This window comes from Candoia aspera, chromosome 6, assembly GCF_035149785.1.
Source record: "Candoia aspera isolate rCanAsp1 chromosome 6, rCanAsp1.hap2, whole genome shotgun sequence".
NCBI lineage: Eukaryota > Metazoa > Chordata > Lepidosauria > Squamata > Boidae > Candoia > Candoia aspera.
Genome location: NC_086158.1, coordinates 45,436,057 through 45,459,945, shown reverse-complemented (window position 1 = coordinate 45,459,945; position 23,889 = coordinate 45,436,057). Strand labels below are relative to the sequence as shown.

General features: G+C 36.7%; 1 protein-coding gene across 3 annotated transcripts; it reads right to left on the bottom strand.

Annotated features, from left to right (window-relative positions):
• Window positions 1-753: 753 nt before the first annotated feature.
• Window positions 754-23,889, bottom strand: KLHL24 (kelch like family member 24). Of its 3 annotated transcripts, none has more exons than XM_063306954.1 (7): window positions 23,754-23,889; window positions 15,006-15,983; window positions 13,929-14,113; window positions 13,074-13,192; window positions 11,159-11,347; window positions 7,506-7,694; window positions 754-6,816 (listed from the first exon to the last, which is right to left on the bottom strand). In XM_063306954.1, the coding sequence occupies exons 2-7, from the start codon at window positions 15,923-15,925 to the stop codon at window positions 6,619-6,621; spliced, it is 1,800 nt and encodes a 599-aa protein (XP_063163024.1). In that variant the 5' UTR covers window positions 15,926-15,983; window positions 23,754-23,889; the 3' UTR covers window positions 754-6,618. The 3 variants fall into 3 exon arrangements, with proteins under 3 accessions (XP_063163024.1, XP_063163026.1, XP_063163025.1); XM_063306956.1 differs by lacking the exon at window positions 23,754-23,889 and adding an exon at window positions 23,150-23,245; XM_063306955.1 differs by lacking the exon at window positions 23,754-23,889 and having other exon boundaries at window positions 15,006-16,123.

Here is a 23,889-nt window from a genome sequence, read left to right as displayed (position 1 = left end):
TGGATATTCAGTGCCGCAAGCAGTGCCAAGGAATGACTTTGTATAGCTACACCTAGTGTTCTTTGTGAAACATTTCCTGGCTACATGACGACTACCATGTGCTCTGTGTGGAAGAGGGTGAGAAATGTGCTGCAGCTACTGGGAACATGTCCTCATGTTGAAAATGATGAAAATCCTGCACTGGTTACTAATGGTTTTCTGAATACACATCAAAGTATGTATATTATGTGTGCTTTTAGGGCCTCAAGCACTTAGACCCCAAATATTTGAAAGACCATCTATGATTTATTTTAGGATCTTTGTCACTTTTGTGAAAAAGGTGAAAGGTCCCCAAGCACCGAGTCATGTCTGACCCTTTGGGGGGATGCCGCTTTTGCGACATTTTCTTGGCAGACTATAGTGGGGTGGTTTGCCATTGCCTTCCCCAGTTGTCACCTTCCCCAGCAAACTGGGTACTCATTTTACCGACCTCGGAAGGATGGAAGGCTGAGCCGACCTGAGCCGGCTACCCGAGAATCCAGCTTCTGAGCCAGCTACCCAAGAATCCAGCTTCCACTGGAATCGAACTCGGGTCGCGGGGAGAGTTTTTGGTTGCAATATTGCCACCTACCACTCTGCGTCACACAAGGCTCTTGTCACTTTTAGTTCCCTATAACTGTCAGAACAGCAGGATCTAAATCAGAAAAGTAAAGGAAGCTTACATAATTCTATAAAGACCTAAATTTCAAATTAAAAAAAAAAAGAAAACCAGAATGATGCAAATTAGCAACATTTATTCTGAATTTGGCTTTGGGGACAAAGATTACACTAAAAATTAATTTGTTTATAACATGGTTTAGTTCCTTGGATTAATTATACAAAATAAACTACAAACACATGCTGTTTACCCTCACTTATATCCTGCTACATACCAAACATAGTAGCTTTAAAAAGTATCATTTATAAGCAATCATCAACACAAATCACACATACTTATAAATACATACACATTAAAATATCTACTGATACACTCCAGTACTGTAAGAATGAAAGTTAAAGATTAACATAATTCAATAAAGTAGGACAGTATGTTCATAAAGCACATTGATAAGTACAATAAAATGATCAAACTATTAGAATTACTGTCCCTAGTTCAAAGTTTTGCATAACTGAAGACTTCACCCAGTAAGTTTCATGAGGTTAGCTGCCATCTAACCTGTAGTACTTCTCTAAATATTCAGAAAACCATTGAGAAGAAAAGAAGTACTGATATTTTTAGGGTTTCATTCTTCAGTTAAATTCTTCTATAGCACAGGAAAGTTATAAAGGACAAATCTCATGTCAGAAACCAGAAAGTAAGCTTGGTTCTACCTTCTTGTAACTCATAGGTTGCTAAATCACTCTTGTGATCTTGCAAAAGTAAATTTCCATGAGTTTTAAAAATGATAGTTTACATGATAATATAGTGAAATAAAATGTGCTAGAAGAGAGATGGGCAGCTTTCCCAGAATTGGAGACTGTTGCACTCTTCCTTGGTCAGCTAGAAGGCTGCCTGGGGACCACACACGAAGTGATACAATTTCTGGTCATTTGGGCAGATTAATGGTAGAAATAGTGTTTATCTTCCAGAGGCTTTCCACTTCCACTTTTAACAGTATTTAAAAACAAAACAAAAATCATGCTGTCAAGCATAGTCAGGTTTGTTGGGTTTTTGCAAATGGGATGTTGAAGGGTCACATGAGGCATCTGTGTTGTCCAGCCCTGCACTAAATTTTCCAGGAAGGTGCTGATCTCAAATGTGGATGGAATCTTTTAAGAACTAGGCTACAGTGCAATCAAAAGTATTTCCAGGACTGCACAAGAACCAGATACTACAGCAGCATAATTCAGTGACCAATACATTTTGTGAGTTAATATTCAGATACGTTTTTAAATTATGCGTGCAAATAAAGTTTCATTAGGATTAGGATGATGCTATCTGGATTCCAACCATTTTGGAGTCCTTCACAAATGAAAGAACTTCATTAACAAAGATCAAGCAATGTGTTGCATAGGTATGATGGAGGTTCAGCTTCTAAAATGAGTAACTGTTTTCACACAATGGGAAATAACTGCAATTAGCAGCAGCAGCTTAACACCAAATGTGGAAATAAATGAAACTGAATATAATGGGATTGCCTTTGGAGTAAATGTATAATTTGTGCAGCACATATGTTTTGTCAGGCATATAAATGGCCTGGACATTATTGCAATTTAGATTATATTAAACGTACATACTTTTGAGCTATTGAACTACTATTGTGTACAGTCATTCTCTGCATTTGATACAACCATCTGTTTCAATTGTAACATAAACAGAAAAAAAGCCTGTAAAAATCACAAGTATAAGCAGGTTGCTGTTCCACAACTATAAAAGGCCAAGTACAGGGTATTACAGAATAGCACAATTTTAAATACATGTCAAATACATATATTTGGAAATAATTGTAACACAAAACATTTTTATTTACAGTATAACGCACACCAAAAAATTTGGTGTATATAAGGTCATGGTTAGTTACTGTTTTGCAATTATTCAATCTACAAAAACTCAGTATATATTAGACATTAACAGTGGTTCTTATTTACAAAAATTGGAACTTTGTGAAAATAATTCTTACTATATTTGAATAAAAGTCACCTGCTTTATTTTTCCCTCAGTATTGTTGCATAGACTTTTCAAATATGAAAGTAGGCATAGTAGGCAATTACTGAGATATTCATCATAATATTTTGCTTTTTTATTACATTGTTCACTTTTTATACATGGTAGAATTGTACATAGAAATGAAACGGCCAAAGGAAAATGCTTTCCCTTTCAAAGAATGAGGTATGTTAGCAGGGTCCCTGATTAAGAACACAGAATCCACAGCTCTGATGAAGTAACAAGGCAAGATTTTGCAAAGTATTCAGAAGAAGTGCATAATTAAGTGTTGGCCTGAGTCAATTAGGCCTCTTCAAAGCATTCAATCATCCATGCCTTCTGGAGAGGTTGCAGGCTGCTTCCCAGCTGCCTGAGTGTGCATGTTGCATATCCAGATACTTCAACTGGGACTAACAAGTAAAGCAGCTGTGCATGCCCACACAGATGGAAATGACCTTTGAAGCAATTGTACAAGTCTTTCAAAAGGATCCTTTAGGGTTACGAGGAGGCATATCCCTTGTGCTAATGAGTTTTCGAGAAGGGCCTTTCAAATGCTATGCCACAAAAGTACAGCTATATATGGGGCTTATAGATATGAGGTATGGGATGGGATAACTCATCAGACAATGGGTGACTTATTTCTATATCCATAGCTGAACTATAGTTACATTAAGATTACAACGTAATAGAGTAAGGCTGCATAGAGATCTAGATTTGAAGGTCTTAATGGGATTTGTGATGCACATCTTTTTCTGAGGTCTCACACCAGCCTGATGCAGTTGTTCCTGACAGGTGCTACATGCATACTCGTCTGTGCTCCAAATCACATTTTGCCCTTTGAATCCAGCTCTCTCTACAGTGCTATAATATAGGCTGCAGATAGGAGAGGAGCTGTTAGATTAAGGTAATCCCTAAAAATTTATGTAGGGATCTCAACTTTAATCACTGGAATTGATTTCAATAAGATCTAATATCCGGTATATTTGATTTAACCAATGTGACAGCATCAAAATGCAGGCCAGTGGCTGAAGTCACAGAAAAACGCTCCAGTATATTACAATAAAACCAAGTAAACTATATATAGATTATGTATCTGTAGTGATTCTTGCTGAAATATGTAAATACAAAACTAGTGGGTGATTTTTTTCTGCCATGTCCATTTGAATTGCATTGAGTGGATTCTAAGCAAAACAGCAAGCATGAAAAATTAGGGTAGAATAACCAAAAGGTAAAATAGGGCAAATTTCTTGTAGATGACAAGCAAGATTTATTTGGCATGATATATCAAACTGTATAAACAGATGGCATGCATTGGTCACATTTTCAAATAGATAGCTTCAGCTTGATTCATTCAGAACTAGAAACAGGAATTTCTTGTGGTTAATTAGGATAACAAATATGACCCAAACAGTAGCTATAAAGTTTTAAGGAAACACTATTTCTTCACTGTAGCTGAAAATAAGCAAGCAAACAAATATGCCAAGGTGAGTTACATATACCATTACCATACTATTATCCAGGTATGCCTCATTTTTAGAAAGAACACTTCTAAAATGAAGAAGACTCTTGGCCAAGAAGAGCTGCAGTTGTGTTCCATCCAGTTGGTTCAACACTTGCCAGTTGTGACCTCTTTTACATTCAAAATAGGAATGCTTTGACATTGCTATAACAAAAACCTGCTAAGTGATATCTTTCATGCAAAAGTAGCAACCTTTGATGGCCAAGGGTCACACTAAAATGGCTTTTGTAGGATAAAGGGCTGCATAGCAGGTGGGATCACATCACATATGTAGACAAGAGTGCGTTTCCAGGGAAATTCATGAGGTTCTGAATTTTGTTTAACTCTGATAGGACTTGGTTTGGGACTTACTCCATAGTTTTCATTTGCTCCTAACCTTGCAATGGCAGGAAACAGTACCATCAGTTTTCAGAAATAATGACCAAACATTTTGTGGGCTGCAAAAGGGGACTCAAAGGCAACACATTACCCACCTCTGACTTAATGTATTTTTATGTTATTGGTAAAATCCAATGCATTCCTTTTCACTAACAGAATAGCTTCTCACTGGAATCAAGAGAGGGAACAACTCCTTTGATTTTTATAAAAATCTATTCTTGTTCCACTGCTGGAACAAAAGGACTTAACTGGATTTCTCTAGTCACAGAAACTAAACTCATTTGACTGTTAATTCATATATTATTCAATAATCTGGTATAATCTACTGCACAGCTTCCAATAATAGAAGTATAGTCAATGCTAAAAGTATATAATGGCACCTACTGTGAACACATGCATATATATAAGAAAAAGCACTCAGTAAATAATCAATTTTGAGCCATATCCTTGTTAAAACAAATGTTTGATGAATGTACACAGTTACTCACATAAGATTTCAAGGCTTCAGAAATTTCAGGCCATATAGTATATAACTGTTTAAAAATCAACTATTAAATCAGGTATATTTCAGGGAACCTTGCTTCACTCAGTTCCTGGTAATTTATTTCACTGAAAGGTTAAATGTTAGTTTATATGGGGGAATAAGCCTCTCAGTCCAGTCAAGCAATTGTACACTATGTTGGCTGAACATGGCCAGATGTAAAAATGGAGATGTAAAAATAATATACAACTTCCCTATGTGAGAATGTCCACGGAAAGTTCCTAATATTCAGAGCAGTATAATAATTATATATTGCAAATTAAGCAAATGTAACACCTGTCATATATATATATTCAAGTTCATACAGTTGGCAAATATTCAGGAAGCAAACATTGATATATAAGATGGTATAGTGAATTTTCTTGTAAAGCATGTTCTTGTAAATGCTTTTCATATTATGGTCATACAACTACTGACCACAGCAATATGCAACACAACAGTGCCAGTTACATGTATACTTATCATTTTTGTGCCTAGAAATCATGTCTTTAATATGCATTTTCTACATTAAATTAAATATGTCAAATTTATTCAAGTTGTACAGGGTATGCTACAGAAAAAATAGAATTCAGAAAATGATTCATATCAGAGAGAGGTGTAGCTATCTGGAAAAATATTAACAACAGCTACATGGCAGATGTTTTCATTCTTTAATGGAAGACAAAGAATGATTCATCAACTACTTGTTCGTTGGTTCTACTGTATCTTAAAACAAAAACTCCTTACCACTTGGATATTGTTAAATCTAAAGTTGTTATTTACCAACCTGGGAACAATATGGAAACCTAGTATAGTGAGTGACAGAGTCTTAAACTTAATTATGGCTTCCTTGGGACACTTCTAATGGACAACTATAATGTGATACTTAATTTCAGATGGGAATTCTGAAGATTTAAGAAGTAAGATGTTTTAAGCTGTCATTTAGAAGTAAAACGGAAAGTAATCACATACCATATACTAGAAAAATGAAACACTCCCTTAACTGAATGATCCTACATACAGATGGACCTAAATATTTTTTAGTATGCTTTCTGATGAAAAGTCTTTCATGATAATGAAAGTCAACACAGGCATATATCATTGTTCAGATCTTCAAATATTTTAAAAATTATTCTAACAGCAGTTCTATAAATATGTCAATTAATGAAAGAAAATGAAAAAGGCAAATAGTATTACTTAAACCATTTACACATAAATCACAAATATAAACTCAAATTTTCACATATCTTTGATAGTAAACAGTACTTACCACAGTAAAAAAATACGAAAAATGCAGATAAAACAGTTTGAAATAAACATGAAAAAATTACAATACGGACATGAGCATGATCTATTTAGTAATATCAACTGTTAATGATTTCAGAACATGTTAGAAATCACAGCTATGAGAAATATTTAAAAATCATGTTTGATTACATTTCATTTAAACACAACAGTTGTTTCTTTCCAGATGACACTTTGGAAAAGGCAGTTTTCCTTTTCTTAAAATGAATCCTACAAATAAGCCTGATTTCTTACTCAAAAATTCTTCTTATCATTGTATCTGTGAATAGTCACACAGCCATGGTATGATACTGGCCTGGGCATGGCAGCTACTCCTGTAATGATACTTGTTGCAGGATCATAACAAAGAATAGTATCTGTGGCTTCTCCGTTTTCTCTTCTCCCACCAAGGATATAGATTTTCCCATTACAGACAGACATGCCACAGTTTTCCTGATCAAAGACAGACAGACAGACATTATGTTAAAATAATTGTTTTGCTAGAAATGAAGTCTACCTCTGATAAGCCTGAAATAGAAGCGCTAGATTATAATAAATCATTCTTTTGTACATTTTTTTTCTTAAGGCTGGGCCTGGTATATATTTCCTGTCAATATACTTTTGTACCATGATTTATGAGAAGTATTTCTGCCCCTTATAGATATCAATGTGGGCAAATTCTGTAACAAATTAATTCTTTTTTATGAAAACCATCAAGTATCAAGCTCAGTCCAGAGATGGTTTCTGCAAACTCCCAGGAGAGCACCAGCACAGTAATTTTGCATCAGGTATTCTTATGCTGAATTATACCTTTAAACCAAACTTTCCCATTTTGTGCCCTCCGAATATATTGAAATATAACTTCCATAATCTCCCATCAAGATTCTGATGCTAGCCAATAAACCCTGTACATTTGGGGGGGGGCTAGATTAGAAAAGTTTGTTTACTTTTGTAAATATGATGGCAAATTCACTTTGGCATATGGAATGAAAGCCCATTATTTTCTGCTGCAGCACCAATTTCATAGAACACAGGCTTATGCATCTTAGAAACAAAAAGCTTTCCTAATTTTGCACTTAGTCACTCTATGTTAACATATCTTTACTTGAACATGTGAACATTTTTTAGTTCTTAGTTGTTACCTGTCTGCTAAATGTGTTCTGCACATGCATCCAATAATCTTCAACTGGATCGTAGCAATATATTACTTTTGTAAGTCCTCCAGCAACATAAATAAGATTGTTTAATGATACAGCTGTAATACATCTCTTTGCAATGGGGATTGTTGCACGAAGTAGCCAAGAATTAGTATCAGGATCATACGACTGAACCTGAAGGGAATACATGTTAGTTTTTAGCACCTCTTCAGTATAAATTATATAGTGTTTATGAATTCTGCTTCCTTTGATTCTTAACATCAATTCACTAAATGATGTAATAAATGGTGACCACATCAAAGATTATCCTTTGCTTACTGTAAGTTCTTATAAAATTTGCCTACTTTTCTTTTTGGCTCAGTTAGCAAAGATAACTCTTTAAAAATAAAATACGTACTTGAATGTCATAATGGACCATAGTTTATCCTGAGAAGAATGAATCTAGCCTTTCCCTGGGTTCATACACGTGCCCTCCCACTTTCTCTAGCAAGCTTGTTTTTTCAGTTCACTTGCAAGTTCACTAGCAAGTCAGGTTCAGTATATGATAACAGAATTCCTTAATATATGAAACTCTAAAAACTTTCTGGCCTGCAGGTTCAGTAAGGCCATTAGGCCTTTCCATCTGGAACCACTGAACCTTGACCAAAGTGAGGAGGTCCATCTCTTTGCTCATATATTAGTAGGGAAAACTATTTGTTGCAGAGAAATTATCACTCTCAGGCTCCGTTGTCACCTGCACTGAACCACAGCATGAATATGCCTTGGCAGGATTTTTTTTTCTTCTGTAACCATGATGTTGCCTTCACTTAATCCTCAGCCCAGGAGTAAAACAGGCTCAAGTTGTCCTTAGTTGTACTGGTGTTAAAGAAGCTCCCTTTAAGCCAACAACATTTAATGGCAGGTGCAAAGTGTGTAAAATGTATTATTCATTGTGACCCACTATGTTAGAAGTGAAGTCAAGTGAGCAGTAGTACATTGGATCAGAGAAGCAGTAGTTCGTTGTTTCAGGATGATGTGGGCACACCTCCTTCTCTCCAGGGCCTGATCAGCCTTGTCTCCCACCATTCTGCCTTACCTCTCTAAACAGATGGATGTGGCACCACTGTGCCTGTGATCTCAGAATGCACAGCAGCATTACACTGCTCAGCTGACAGTAGTATAAATCAGGGTTCCTCAACCTTGGCACCTCTAAGCTGTGCAGACTTCAACTCCCAGAATTCCCCAGTCAGCAAAGCTGGCTAGGGAATTCTGGGAGTTGAAGTCCGTACAGCTTAAGAGTTGCCAAGGTTGAGGAACCCTGCTATAAATGTAAGAGTCATGTATTGACTCTTAACTTTGTGACCCTTCCTTCTTTAGTGTAAGCATGGGAAAATGCTTAAAATAGTGTAAGCATGGGAAAATAGTGTAAGCATGGGAAAATGGATGGAGAAATACTGAGACATGCAAATATAGAAGAGATATACAATATAGAAGAGAGGTAGTGGAGAATATATGTCCTCTTGTGAAAAATGAATGTCAGAAGAAGTAAAAATGACTGCATAAGAGTATGCTGCTTCTTACTTTCTACCATGGAAGTGAGAGTTGGATATGTCAGAGAAGCATAACAGTAAGTTGAATGGAGTTCTTAGGAAGTATGTGTGGACTTCCGGAGAACGAAAAAGCGGACTGAATATGGCTCTGCAAAAAGCGGAGCTGATGACCATGGCAAAGAATGAAGAACCAGCAAGTAGACCAGCTCTTCGAAGCTCTCTGGACAAGGAAGGGACTTGAGATCATCCACAAGTGCTCCAGACAGCTGCTCCTCGCAAGGAAACTGCAAGTCTCTGGCAGGTTTATTGCTCTGGGAGATGAGGGAATAGCCATCTTGCTGAAACCGTGGTCGACACCTTTGAAAGGACACTAAGTTTGCATACTTCCTTCTCTAATCACTTTTGGATATTGCTTAACTGCTTTTCAGCTATTATAGTCCAGTTTGACAGTACCGGGTGAGTTTCCCTTCAATCCTTAGTGAAAGACAGTTGTAACTACAAGTTTAAACATCAAAAGGGTGATTAAAACTTTGATTTTAGAAAGTTACAAATGGACTAAGGGTCCAGATAAATTTGAAATAAAATTTTGGAATTAATTATAAAGAATCCTTCCCATGGGAAAATGCTTTTGTTTTGAATTTTTTTAAAAAATGTAGTAAGATAAGGTTTTAAAAATGGGAACTAAAGATTAAAATTAAAGGAGAAGAATAGGCAAACTCGATTTATAATTACAGAATGGAGCAAAATATTCTAACATTGGACATGCTGAAGGATATTTTTGAAAAATGGATTCAGAAATTAATATTAATAGTGTCAACAGAGAAATCTGCCTCTATGGAGAGACTGTGTCTAAAAGATGTTATGGAAGAGGAACAAGTTTTACTTGGTAAGATCGAAACTGAGTTGAAAGTGGATTTACAAATGACAGGCTATAAGAATGACATGGAAAAAGATGTTACACTGGACATACAAAAGAAACCAACTGATATTTTAATAATTAAAAGGGATATACAAACAATAAACCAAGAGAGTGACCTGGGTAATTTTCCTATATTGGATTTACAAAAGAGGCTTGTTACAGGTTGAATAATCTCATGACAAGGGACAAAGAAAAAATGAAAACAAATTCTATGACATTATTTGAATGGACTAAATATTAAAATTGTTAGAAGTAAAAGGAAGGAATAAAAAGTTGGTTTATTTGATCAAGGTTAAAATAGGTATGTTGTTATCTCTGGTAACCCTTAATGGACTTTTGCTGACACCAGGACTGAAATGACAAGGCTTTAAGGATTTGTTTATAGATAGCAGATGGGATATGGGAAGAACAGATCATTTGTTGTATTTTAAGAGGTGATAAGTTGCTAAAATTGTTTATACTTGTGATGAAGGTGGGAAGTCACTTCTTCATATATTTCTTTTCTTTTTCTTTACTATATTCTTACTTTCTTCTTTTTCTATTTTTTTTTCTTTTCTGCACCTTCTACTCTTTCTTTTTATTCTTCTACCTTTCTTTTAGTTTGTATTTGTTTTTACTATTGTAATTATAATCTTTAATAAAATTTTAGAAAGGAAGTATGTGTGGTAAGAAAAGAGAGTCAAGAATAAATGATGATGAATATGGATTTTATGCGTAAGTGAGAAAGCACTAGGATAGAAATAGATACAGGTGATCTGGTCATACTGTATAACTGAATTAAGATTGAATCAGAAAACAAATGTAAGAGAGAAATGTAAGAATGGGCTGAGAGGAAGGGAAAGACCAAGAAAGTCACAGTTAGATGGAGTTGGAGAGTTCCTAAAAAGAGGAGAAAAATTGAAAGAGAACAGCAATATACGAAGTAATGCATGGACATGGTGGGAGCAAAAATGCTTTGCAAGGATGGAAATGTATGGAATGATATAGTGAATGATATAGAGTTAGTTCTATTTCTTTTTATTTTCTTATTTCATGCTTTTAATTTCTTTCATTCCCTTCTTACTCTCTTTCTGCACTTTGCATGGTGTTGTTTACCTCAACAGGGAACAGCATGATAGGTGTGTGTGTGTAAAGTTTAAACTATATTTTTTAATATTACAATGTGCGAAAAGTTAATTAAAATACCAAACCTTATCAGAGCATGTGTTATCATCTGGACCTCCACCAATCACGAACAGTTTGCCAACACAGCTGGTAACTGCTGGAGAACTCACAGCTTCTTTAAGAGAAGCTACCTCTGTCCATCGATTGGAAAATGAGTCATAACACTCCACGCTGCTCAGCCTATTTTGCCCATCATATCCTCCAACCACATACACCTTTAAGAATGTGGAAAATGTTATCAGCACATGCTTATCCTCTAATTTTTTAGTGACAGAAATGTAAAGTTACACAAAACCTGAAGGTCTCTACATATGTCTCAGGCTTTTCAAAAGCTTATGCAGGACTTCCATACCTAGGCTGCTAAAATCCAGATGACCACTAAGAGGCTGCTAAGACTTAAGGACTTATTTGTATTTCCTTGCTGCTATCTAATGGCTGACTGAATTTTTGCAGCCCAACTAGGGCACCCCTGCTTAAGATTTAGACACTTATACATGAACATGCACCCAAATGCATAAAAACTGGCAGTTGAGAACGTTTTGCTTTTAATTGATTTTATTCTCTCCCTCCCCACCCACCCCACATGCATTTTAACTGATTCAGCAGGTGGTGATATTTGTGACTGAAACAGTATCAGCCACAACACCTCCTTCTACCACCTTGCTTGGTTGCAAAAGTCCTCCCCAGTTCACACATAGGAGCTTCAAATACCACATGTAACCTGTACAGTATAATTTGCACAAGTTCCTTTCCCTAGTAAGTAAAATGGAAATCAGCAAAAACATACCCAGATTTTATTTACTTACATACTTACTTACTTATATACATACACATACACACGCATATATATAACCTTCAAAATAACAACTTGTATTTTTTTAAATTGGAAACAAGGAGAAGGCTAGCAACAAACCTTAATTTTGTGGTAGAGCACATGCTTTGTATGCAAATAATCCAAAGTATGAATATTAACATTTCCAAGTAAAACTGAAAGATGACTGCTGTCTGAAATGCTAGAGTACTATTAAACAGTTTGTCCTAATATGGATAAGGAATAACATTTTTATCATGATAAAATTAAAATTCACTCACTAAGTAGATGCAAACCTTGTTTCCAAAAGTCCTCCCCAGTTCATACATAGGAGCTTCAAATACCACATGTACTGTACAATGTGCACAAGTTCCTTTCATAACATTCTGTATATGGCAAGTTAAATCCCCCATGAATATAAACATGAATACAAACATCATCATATTTTGTATGATCTGTTCTAGGACTAGGTATAATACATTGCCCTTTGATATTATCACAGGGAAGATACTTTAAGATCCCACACAAAAAACATGGCTGCTCATGTGGATCCTGGGATATCAAAACAGTTTAGCATGTGTTATTTTATTGTACTATTGTACTAGGAACATTTGTAACACCTATATCGTACCCCTGTTTCATCAGTACCCTGGAAGAACATACAACTTTTATATTTTACTTTTTTTTCAGACTTCAAATTTTCTTCAACTTGGACTATATCAAATATGGTGCAGCAGCAGTAAAAATGAGGCACAAGCTTATCCCATAATTATAACTGCATTTACTTGCTGACCACCTTGAGGTTACTCAATATGTTGTTTTATTTCATTATCTTTAGCAGTGTTTTCTGTTTCTGCCCTTTGGCTGTAAAAAGTGTGTGTATGTGTACGTATGTATCATTATGAGGAATAAGTACGGCTGCTTGTTAAATAAGAAAAACCTGACCCCAAGAAACCATTTTCCACAGCAACCCCCATATCAAATGTAATGTATATGTCCACAATCAGACTGAAACGACATCTGTTTCAACAGCAAACCTCATCTTTAAGTGAGAGAATTCAGCATGATTTCCCGTTGTTTTACTGCAACCATACTTAAGGAATTAAGTATCTTTAATAAAGATCTCTTACTTTACCAAGGAGGACAGCCATTTTATGACGCCACCTCCCTTTATTTAGAGAAGCAACTCGGATCCAAATGTTAAGTTGAGAATTATAAATCCACACATCACGGCTGTTGATTCTTCCACCTTATTGAAAAAATAGAATTGGTTATTATTAAACAAGTTTTGTCACTGTGGAAAATGCATACTATGTTGCAGGTAGAAGTGTGTAAAACCTTTTCTGACTTTGAAAAGTTTGAAGCTTGAAATGCTCTATTTTATTTATTTATTTATTATTCACATTTCTATCATTTTGAATCTGAAACAGCTGTTTCAAGCTAGATATGTGTTGCTCTGACCATTTTGGAAGTGTTTCAAGTTCAGAATGGCCCCATTTCAAGCTCAAAATATCTGTTTTGAATACAAAATGATTCCACAGTATTTAGAATAACTACTTCGAACTCAAAATGTTTTGAATGTGAAATGTTTTGTAAACTTCTAGTTGCTAATATACTACTAAAGATAAAATGCACAACAATCATATATTTTCAAAACTTCTTGATCATAGAGTAATGGATATAAAACCTCTTTCTACCAAAGAACATTTTCTGGAATAACATCTCAGTGGAAACCAGACCAGATATACAGGTTGCCCCACTGGAAGTTAGATCTTCCCTTTTATTTGAAATTAACATACATCAATGCAGAAGAGTTTTCAGTTATTCAGAAATGGATGCATAAGTCACCGGTATGTTCACTTTACTGACCTCCTCTCCAATGCACAAAGCAGCATTAAGATAGATATCTCATTCAAAAAAGTCCCATTCTTTAAAATAACCATAATAATTCTTCCATACCGCCTCATATAATATAAAATGATTACCTGAAACAAGGATGTCATTCCTCAAAGCACAAACTGCATATTCAGACTTTGTAAATTCTGGTAATTTAGCCAGTGATTTCCACTCTCCTGTCATTGGGTCATAACATTCTGTATATGGCAAATTGAATCCCCCAACACGCTCACAACCTCCAACAACAATTATAACTTCAGAGTAGCCAGTTGATCTACAAACACACAATATATTTAGTCTTTAAATACTTTAAAAATTTAGCAACAATACCTAAAAGTTGACTGAAATACTATATTCAAGAACAAGATCTCAAGTCTTGTCCCCTAAAATAAACATTTGGAAAAGATACATTAACCAAGTACTGTTGTGAGGCAAGAAAAACTCTTCCTAATTTACATACACATATGAAAACAGGGTTAGGCAACCTGATGCCCTCCAGATATTCTCTAGATATACCTTTACTGACTGATAAAGAGGACAGGCTCAGTTCACAAGTAAACAATTAGACAGAATGTATTTAAGTCAGTATATCAGTGAGAATAGAATTGAACAAAGATACTGATACACCTGAAGCACACCAGCTTGACTCCTCCCATCAGTGACAATAGTTAACTAAAGCTGTAAGCCCCATGCAAGCTGGTGCCCTCCAGATTTTTTGGACTATAACTTGCATAGGACAACATAACCAGCAAGCAGGAATCATGGGATTTATAGCCTTAACCATCTGAAGGGTATCAGGTTGTATATGCCTGGTTTTGCAACATCTACAAGCCAGGACATCTTAACTTGTTACACTCATAATACAGGGGCTGTTCTTGATATACAGTATGATTTGAGAGGGGAACAAGAAGTCCGGCTTCCCACTTCACATGTAACATTGAACAAATCATGAACAAATGTTGTAGGTTTATTTAATCACTCCCTCTGGCAGGTGGAATTAAATGGGAGTGAGGAGCATAAACTAGAACACTTGTTTATTCTTATGTGCAAATCAAACAACAAAGTCAACTGCTAGAAGCTTTTCAATAGCTGAACATCCTGAGCAGAAGTATGATGGAGAATTTATTCTGGAATGCAACAGAAAGGTACTCTGCAGATCCTCTTACCTTCGCGGTCTAGTTCTTGGAGACATCATTTCATTTCCAAGGACATGGTACCTTCTTGCTTCATGCAACAATTGGTAACATTCTGGTGAGTTCTGGATCAATTGATCTACTTCCACTGTCTGAACAAAGTAGTTAGGATGTAACAAAGGCAATCTCACATGTGTGAGAATTTCTTGTAGAACTGAGCGCCTGGATTCCACAGCTCGGTAAACCCAGCGCATAACTGCTTCAAACACCATCTCTTCTTTGCTTATTACCAGTTCATCACTGCAAATGTAATCAATAAGTTCATCTTTTCCAAGCTCAAGAAATTCTTCATGCTGGGCCACATCCTCAAAATTTTGCAGTGCAAAATTTCTGCATTTTGTAAAGAGTGTTTTGAGAGAATGTGTATCAGCAAAACGTTGAATTCCTAAACAGTTACAAGGATCTAGCTGCTCTTCCAGGAACTTAGCACATGCATCACGCAAAACATTTATCTGAAAGAGACTTGATGTTTCAAAGATGTACTGCACATTATCTGTTGTGATTTTTACCTTGCCTGTATATACATATTGTAAAAAGCAGTCCATGGCTTCAGCAAAAATTCCATTAATTTCTACCAACATCTCCCGACTTTCTCTGTGATCATTGCAAAACATAGCTCTGAAGTAGCTGCTGCAAGCTGAAAGAACAGCACGATGACAGGGAAATTCTCTGCCTTCAACACAGATTATTACATCTGTGAACAAGCGACTATCACGAAATTCATTGAAGGTTTGAAGTATGCTTTCAGCATGGGATGATCCAGAAGAAAAATCGAAGAACTCATGGCATGATAAAGACTTTGGGTCCATCTCAAAAACTTTACGCTTGGTTACTGGGGATTCTTGGACCCGGCTATCCCCTCTGTTCAATCTGCGCCCCAGTATTAGTACCATTGTTACATCAACTGTTCATACAATCATGGAGAATAGATGAGAATATCTTCTTTTGGTGCTAAAAATAAATAATATTTTAAAAATATTTCAGACTACCAGAGACATTATTACACTAAGTAAATAAGTTGGGTTATCTAAGCAATAGGACTAAAGTGTTACTCAGTCAAAAGGAGCAACACATTTCTGAAGGTATCATGGAGCAAAAGTTAAACTCTTCTGCCTCAGAGCTACTTTGCTAAACTAACCAATCCTCATATGTTTTAACATACAGGAGGAGTACTTTACAGAATATATTGAATGAATGAATGAATGACCTTTGAAGGGAAACAGATTAAATACCTTTCATACACAGAGGAGTGTTTTTTGGAGGGGGGGGGTTGCCTGCAACTTCATCCTCACAAGCATCACTTGCTCTTTAGCTATAAGGAGCTTTTTGCTTATACATCTAATAACAGCCTAACACTTTAAAATGGAACATATAGGAGCAAGATGGAGACCGTTTTGTATCCAAGCATCTCCATTCTTTCATTGGGCCCACTATTTAATGAAACTAGCTCTAGCAAAAGTAATTTCTCTCTAAGATCTCTGGTAGGAAAACTGGGGGAGAGGAGAAAGAAAAGCTACAGAACTCTCTCGGAAAAAAACGCCTTGTTACTGACCACCCTAGTAAGCATAAGCTAACAGGGCTTTAGCAATGACAGATAACTTTTCACTCTATTTAGTACTGTAGAAAAAATGATTATCAATAGAATTAGCTGTGAAGATTCATGAGAAACATTTGTGTCGCAACATTTAAAGATTTTCTTAATTAGGCTGTGGTGAATTTTAGACATGAGATTAACTATGCTTACTTACCTGTCATTAAAACCATGACATGAAGGAAAATATGAAATAGTAACCCAGAAAATCTTGGAAGCCTATAATTGGACTACTGATGCATTAATGACAACTGGCAGCCATCCACCAATTGAGGCAAGGTAGATGAGGATAAAGGGAAATATTGAAAATCGCTTCATTCTGTCCTGTCCTCTTCAACCCATGCAAATTACTACACATGCTACTTAGGTTAACAAATAATCATTCCTGTACTTTCTAACTATCAAAATGGAAGTTCCCTTCTCAGTTTAAAACTCCTGATGCATTAACTTGAATACCATTAAATCCTCTGAAACTGAAACAGTATGAATATATTAGTTACACATGGATGTATTATTTCAGCAATCAACAAACTGAACTAGGCAGGTGCGTTTCTGTCTGAAGGACACAAAAATCATTACCCAGAGTTATAGAAATGTCATGAAGTTTAGAAAACAAGTAGTCTTCACTCAAAACTTTTCTACCTTAAATGTGCGTAGGCTGGGTTTCTACGTAATGTTTGCCAATGGTTTTTAAAACTATGTTTATTGAATAGACTACAAGTAGCTGGGCTAACAAAACACTCAAAGCAACAATTAACTATGTTAGGGCTGAGTGATGCTTGAAATAGGCCAGTATTTCTCTAGGTGTGCATGCCACTGGTGATACACAAAGGGAATCTGGATGGAAGATGACTCACTTTTCCAAACCGGCTGTCTTGTTAAAGACAGGCAAACCTTTCAAGTTAGAATAATACTAAACCTGAAGTCACTGTATTGGTTGCCAGTAGACTTCTGGGCTTAATTCAGTTGCTGGTTCTTACATTTATGACAAGAGCACATGGATGCATCAGATTATGCCTTGCTAGAACCAAATCTGTCCATCTGGCCTGTAATCAAGAAAGGGCCTGTTTTATGTCCCCACCCCCCTTGAGAGGTACACAGGATGTGGACCAGGCAACAGGCTTTCTCAGTGATGGCTCCCATTCCTTGAAGTACTCTTCCTCTGGAGTCATGGATGGCTCCTACCCTACTGGCATTTTGTAAACTAGGGAAAACAGTGCTGTTTCAGTGAGCATTTGGCCCTTAGGGCAGTTTAAGCTATTGGGTACCTATGAGATTTACTGGGATTCTAATAATTGTATTTCAATTTTTTCTTTTTTTGCATATGACTTTGTTGTATCCAGCCCCAAATCCCTGTTGATTAGGGCAAACTGTAAATATTGTAAATAAACAAACTTGGAGAAATGTGAGCCTTGTTCAGGCATTTACCTGAATAATGGAGGGTTCAAGATGGAAAAAAATATGAGGCTATTCACTGCTCATGCAGCTGGATTTGTCTGAATGGGGAGAACTTTTTCTAAAAATGCCTTTAAGCAGCTTCTGAGAAATTGGCTTTGGCATAAATGCCTTTAGGCTGCAATGACATAAATAGGACCCAGCAGACAGAAGGAACTGAGATGGCACTACCCTGCTGTAGCTGCTGAGAAGGCCAGGCAACCTTTGCTGTCTTTGGGAGTGATGATGGCACCAAGCATGAGAGAACACCAAAAGGGTATTGGATAGGATAGGGCTGCTGTGTTGAATATATACACTTCATTACTTCACAATCCATTTTGACCAAATAAACACTTCATTATCACTCCAGAGAACAAGAATATTTGATCTGATTTTTATCACACATTTAATTATCCTTTAGACTAGAAGGGAACTCTTCTATCTTATCTCATTTTGCAGTAATACCATACACATTCCTTTTGGTTGTGCCAAATAATTTGACATTAAATTCTCAAAGCTTGTACAGGGGCGAGTTATGGATTCCTAACTTCTTCTTTACCCAGTCAAGTGTTAAGCTGGTACCAGAAAATTCAAGGTAACTGGCAATCAGTACACTGTTAAATCTCTTCCTTATCATGTGGCCCAATATTGGTATAAATGACATTTATAAATGACATCCTATAAAAGTTGTAACTCTATGAAAAATTTAATTGGGCTAATCCATATTGGTTCTCTCTCCTAAAAAAGGTCACCAGAGGTGCTAGAGGGAGATGCCACCCATTAATACTATTTTTCCCCCAAATCTGAAACATTGTCTTGGCAATGGCATTACAGTATTAATTTTAGTTATATTTAGAATTTGTTTTAGGCTGGAAGGGTATATATTTTGAAAAAACTGTCAGGGTCTGATACATTCTTTTTATTAGTCATGTGTTCTAATATAAATGTAAGCAAATGACTTAATTTGAGCCAGTTCAGTCTAGTGGTTAAGGCTCTGGGCTAGAAACCAGGAGACTCTGAGTTCTAGTCCTGCCTTAGGCATGAAAACCAGCTGGATGACCTTCGGCCAGTCATTCTCTCTCAGCCCAACCCACCTCACAGGGTTGTTGTTGTGGGGAAAGTAGGAGAAGGAAGGCGTATTAGGTATGCTTGCCGCCTTGAGTTATTTATAGAAATAATAAAGGCAAGATAAAATAAATAAGCAAGCAAGCAAGCAAGCAGTTTTTAAATCTGAAATCCCCCAACCTCCCTGTTTCTATGGCTGATATAAAATTTCTGTTGATCCTTAATTTCTTAGAACTGAAACAAAAGCTTTCAATCTTATTCAGCCATATCGTTAATATTGTATCTGGTATCTCTAATGGAAGGGACTGAAATAAGAAGTTTGGAAGGGACCTTCATTTTAACAGTTGCTATCTTGCCTAAAATATTCCAAGGATCATTTACTCCAACTTTTTATTTATATCTTTTTCCAAGATGGATTGAAATTGTGTCAAATAATTTGTTAAGAACCAAAAAGGTGGGAATTACCAAGACGACCATAGAATGCTAGCCAACTGTACCTATACTTATTTCATTTAAATGACACTTAAAACTGACTAGCTCCACTTAATTAAACCTACAATTAATTAGATGAAAAAGTACCTTTACAACAATTTGTTGTTTAGCACTTGAAATAATGGCTTGCTATTTAGCATTTGTATTGAGTGAAATCCAATGCAGTGTAAGTAGACTTTTGCTTGGGTGGAGGATTTTTTCTTCTCTGCAAATAGCTTCCTTCTGGAGAATATGCTCCAAAAACGTGAATGGTACACAAGTACAATATTGATGGAAATTTGGACTCTATTACTGGCTGTCTCACCAGTATTTTAGAACAAAATCTTCTGCATATGGGCTCATATAGCCTAGTCTGGATTGAATTTCCTATCAAAGCAATAGATTTACAGCATGAGAATAGTCCTGGATCTAGTTCTCTTCTTGAATGTGAAAGTAACAATAGCAGTCAAGAGTGTTTCTATTTCTATTAAATTAACTTGGTATGCCAACTGCATCATTTTATATCAGATTGTTCTAGAAAATAGTTTATACGTTCTAAATGGTCCAGGATATAACTGTCATAATTTTATAGGTCAGTAGATCAGATTATAAAAGCTTATCCTCTACTTTTTCAGTAGTTGTTATTAGTTTGATTTCATGCTCAATTCAAAGTGTTTTGAACTTTAAATCCTTAATAGCCTGAAATAAACTTTTTTCAGGAATCATCTTCTTTCATTTGGTCCTGCCTAAAAACACTACCCTTAAGCCTAAGACCCTTTCTTTTATTCCTCAAAGATACATATACAGCAAGTAAATATACAAGTTAGGGCTGTTTTTTAGGAGTTTCCTTTCTGCTCCTAAATAGGATTTGTGAATTGTCTTGTTTCAGTGGACTTCATAACCAGGCCACTTTAAATATATTTTTCCCACTATTGCCTTTTGTTATCTTACTGAATTTCAGTTCATCAATATGCTATTTGTTTTACTGTGCTTGTTATTAAAATTTAGAAATAAATAAAACTTGTAAAGCAAATCAAATATTTCGGTTTAATGACTATGGTAGAAAGAATGTGGATAGCCTAAGGCAACCTACATCACTTAATAACAGTTAAGATGATAAGTCTTGCTTAGCAATTCTATGCCTCCTTACCCCCACTGTAGTTTTTGTGAAAACATTACTTTAGGTAGCTTGATCTTACCTACCAAATACTGCATACAGTTAGAACAGTCCTCTTATAATGATTAACTTCAGATTAGGTAAAATTACAGGAACAAAAGATATTTATGTTTACTTCCTTTAAGTCTAAGTATGTCTAATTCTATTTCTTCATAGTCATCTCAAGTTAGCTCTGGAACTCTTTGATCCTTTCTTTCCTGGGACACAGATTTGAAATTATAACTCCTTATGAGGCCAATGTATGTTCTTCTTTGTTACTCTAAAAAAGAAAAAGGCAAAATCTTTTTCAAATAGAGCTCAACCCCTGGTGACCATGGACATATAGTGGGGTTTCTCAACCAGGGTTCCGTGGAACTCGAGGGTTCCGCAAGAGGTCGCTAGGAGTTCCCTGGGAGGTCACGATTTATTTAAAAAATTATTTTAAATTGGGCAACTTCACTTTAAAGATATAAGTTTCATTCTTTACTTTTAGTTTAAGAACACTGTTAATGCATATATATATATAGGCCTACACATGAAACGAATATAATAATTTTGTAACTTCTGGCCTATATTTGAGCCTGAATGTGCAGAGGTTCCCTTGGGCCTGAAAAATATTTCAAGAGGTCCTCCAGGGTCAAAAGGATGAGAAAGGCTGACGTGCAGTGTAACAATGCAGTAGTGAGTTCTTGCCTTTGTCTGGTATGTTTTTTCAATTCCCCAGTCTAGCCTACAGTGCTAGAATTTCCCATCAGTCTCTCATCCAAACATTAATCAGATCCAAGTATTATGAAAACTGGTATCACTATACAAAATAACTGATAATCATAGATAGCATAATACTGATCTGCATTTCACCTGAGTCAAACAAACTTATTATGCCAACTATAAAAATGTACGTTTTATGGATCTTTAATTTCTATTATGTTTTATAATGTGCCTGAGTTTCTAGGCAACATGGGGAAGCTTTATTACTCTATACTATTTTGGGGAAGCACAGATTCATATATTGTTGGTTTGCAAGGAGCCTCCAAGATGATTTTAATTCATTTCTGCATAAAATTTACAAAATGTAAAACCCAGCTGCAACAACTCTACTGCAATTCATTTTATTACCTGAAGAGATTTCCAAAACCAAATACCAGTTTTTCCTAAAGAGAACAAGTCAGGCTCATATACTGGGTTTCTGCGTTATCCAAATGTAGCTCTGCACATGGTAAACTGTGTGCGTGGACCCATTATATGACTTCCATGTCACCAAATTACACTTTTGAATTCGAGCTTGTAAGGATCGGGTGTGGATGTGGATTACATGTAAATGTAATGTTCCACGTTGTTTCCTGAAGTGATCTCCTCGAGGGCCATCTGGAAAAAGTGGCTCAGGCTGCGAGAGCGCTAGGGCACTTGTGTTTGAAGCGAGAGAAAACCGCCCTTCCCGGTTACGCTAGCACCCGGCTGAGCTAACAGACGTGTTACTTAGAAGCCTTAAAGGAACATAACCGCCTCTTAACTCCAAATCAGCGCCACCAGCAGTTACACAACTGGCCTCGAGTCGAACCCGAGCAACAGCCAGGCGAACGCGCGCGATCACCACATCCTCCAGTTCACCTTCATCCCAAACAGAGCAGGGGACAAGCCCCGCCTCCCCACATTTTATGTCCAATTAGAGAATGTAATTTTTCAAGCACGCTCACTTCTTCCTTCGTCTCCGGCTCCTGTGTGCTCCAATCAGCACCGACCTTTCCCACCCTTTCCTTTAGTTGTCAAGATGGAGAAGGAAACTGTAACATCTTGGGGAGGGAGAATCAGCTTGGAAAAGACTAGTTTAGATAGGTTCTTACTTTTCAGCCTCTCCTTACTTTTCTTTTTCCTTTAGTTTCGTTACATATCTCGTAGCAGTTGATGTTGATCTCCTTTAAAAAGGCGCCGACGGCTTAAAGGTTTTTACAGCTACTTCTGTTCTCCCCTTCGGAAAAACTGGTCTAGTCCAATGGAACGAACAGCCAACAGCCACTTCGCCAATCGCCTCATTTGGGGGGAAGGGAGTTTTAGGCACTGGGATTGATCTCCCGGGAATGTATCGATGCGCCCGGGAAAGGGGCGATTTCCTGGACTGCTTCTCAGACTGTGCTTTTGCCACTAAACGTAGAAGAGTGACCAAACAGAAGTTAGGGCTCCTGTAAAGCAGTCGGGGGCGAGGGGAGGAACAATGGGAGAATTTCCCGATGCTCTTAGAAATAACCCAAATCTGCTGGCCAAAACTTTCACAATCGGTCCAAAGAGAAATAGATGTCCCACCACTAGCCGGACTACTTGGAAGAGAGAAAGAGGAAGGGAAAAGAGAAATATGTAATTAGTAGATCTACGGAAGGTCCCTTAAAAGAAGAGGAACTCTAGCACTTTACAAGTCGTCGAAATCAGCGTTTGCCCGTTGCTCCCGATTCTCTCGCCAACAGTGCAAATCCACATTTACGTGTTTTTAAAGTGACCGAGAAGGAAAGCCGTTTCATGCACTTCACCCACCCCCGCCGCCACGCATATTGTTTTCCACCTCCTGATTAACTCCACTTCCTTTCTCGATGCATAAACAAGGCATTCAACAGCACTAACGGTGTTCTGATTTGTGTTATGCGTCTCTTTCGTAATAGCAACAGAAGAAAGAAATCACCACTATTATCGTTTTCTGGCCACATAACAATATCAAAGGATTTCCCCCCTTGTATTGCAGGTTTTACAGAGAAGAATCCATATACATTTAAAACTTCATTAAGATGCATCTAACAAGAAGTTTCAGGAAAAAGCGAAAGGACGGAGCAATGTTCGGAGTGGGGGTGTCATATGTTTTCTCTAATCATCAAACAAGGAGTGTTAGTAAGCTGTTTAAGATTAATGGCATTATTATTGTTTTGAACGTATTTCTGCTCAAATAGAAATGGTCACCCGGCCCCCAATGACATTTGTGGCCTCAGGCAATTCAACAACTGAGTTCAATGGACACGTTTACCTGTCTGTCGCTTTTTTCTGGAATTAAGAGTCAACGATATCTCCCGCTTCGTTCTCCTTAGCTCGCTCGCTCGCTCGCTCTTTTTGTCTTTTTCAAGTTCGAGCTCAACTCTAAACAAAGGAGACCCCAAACATGT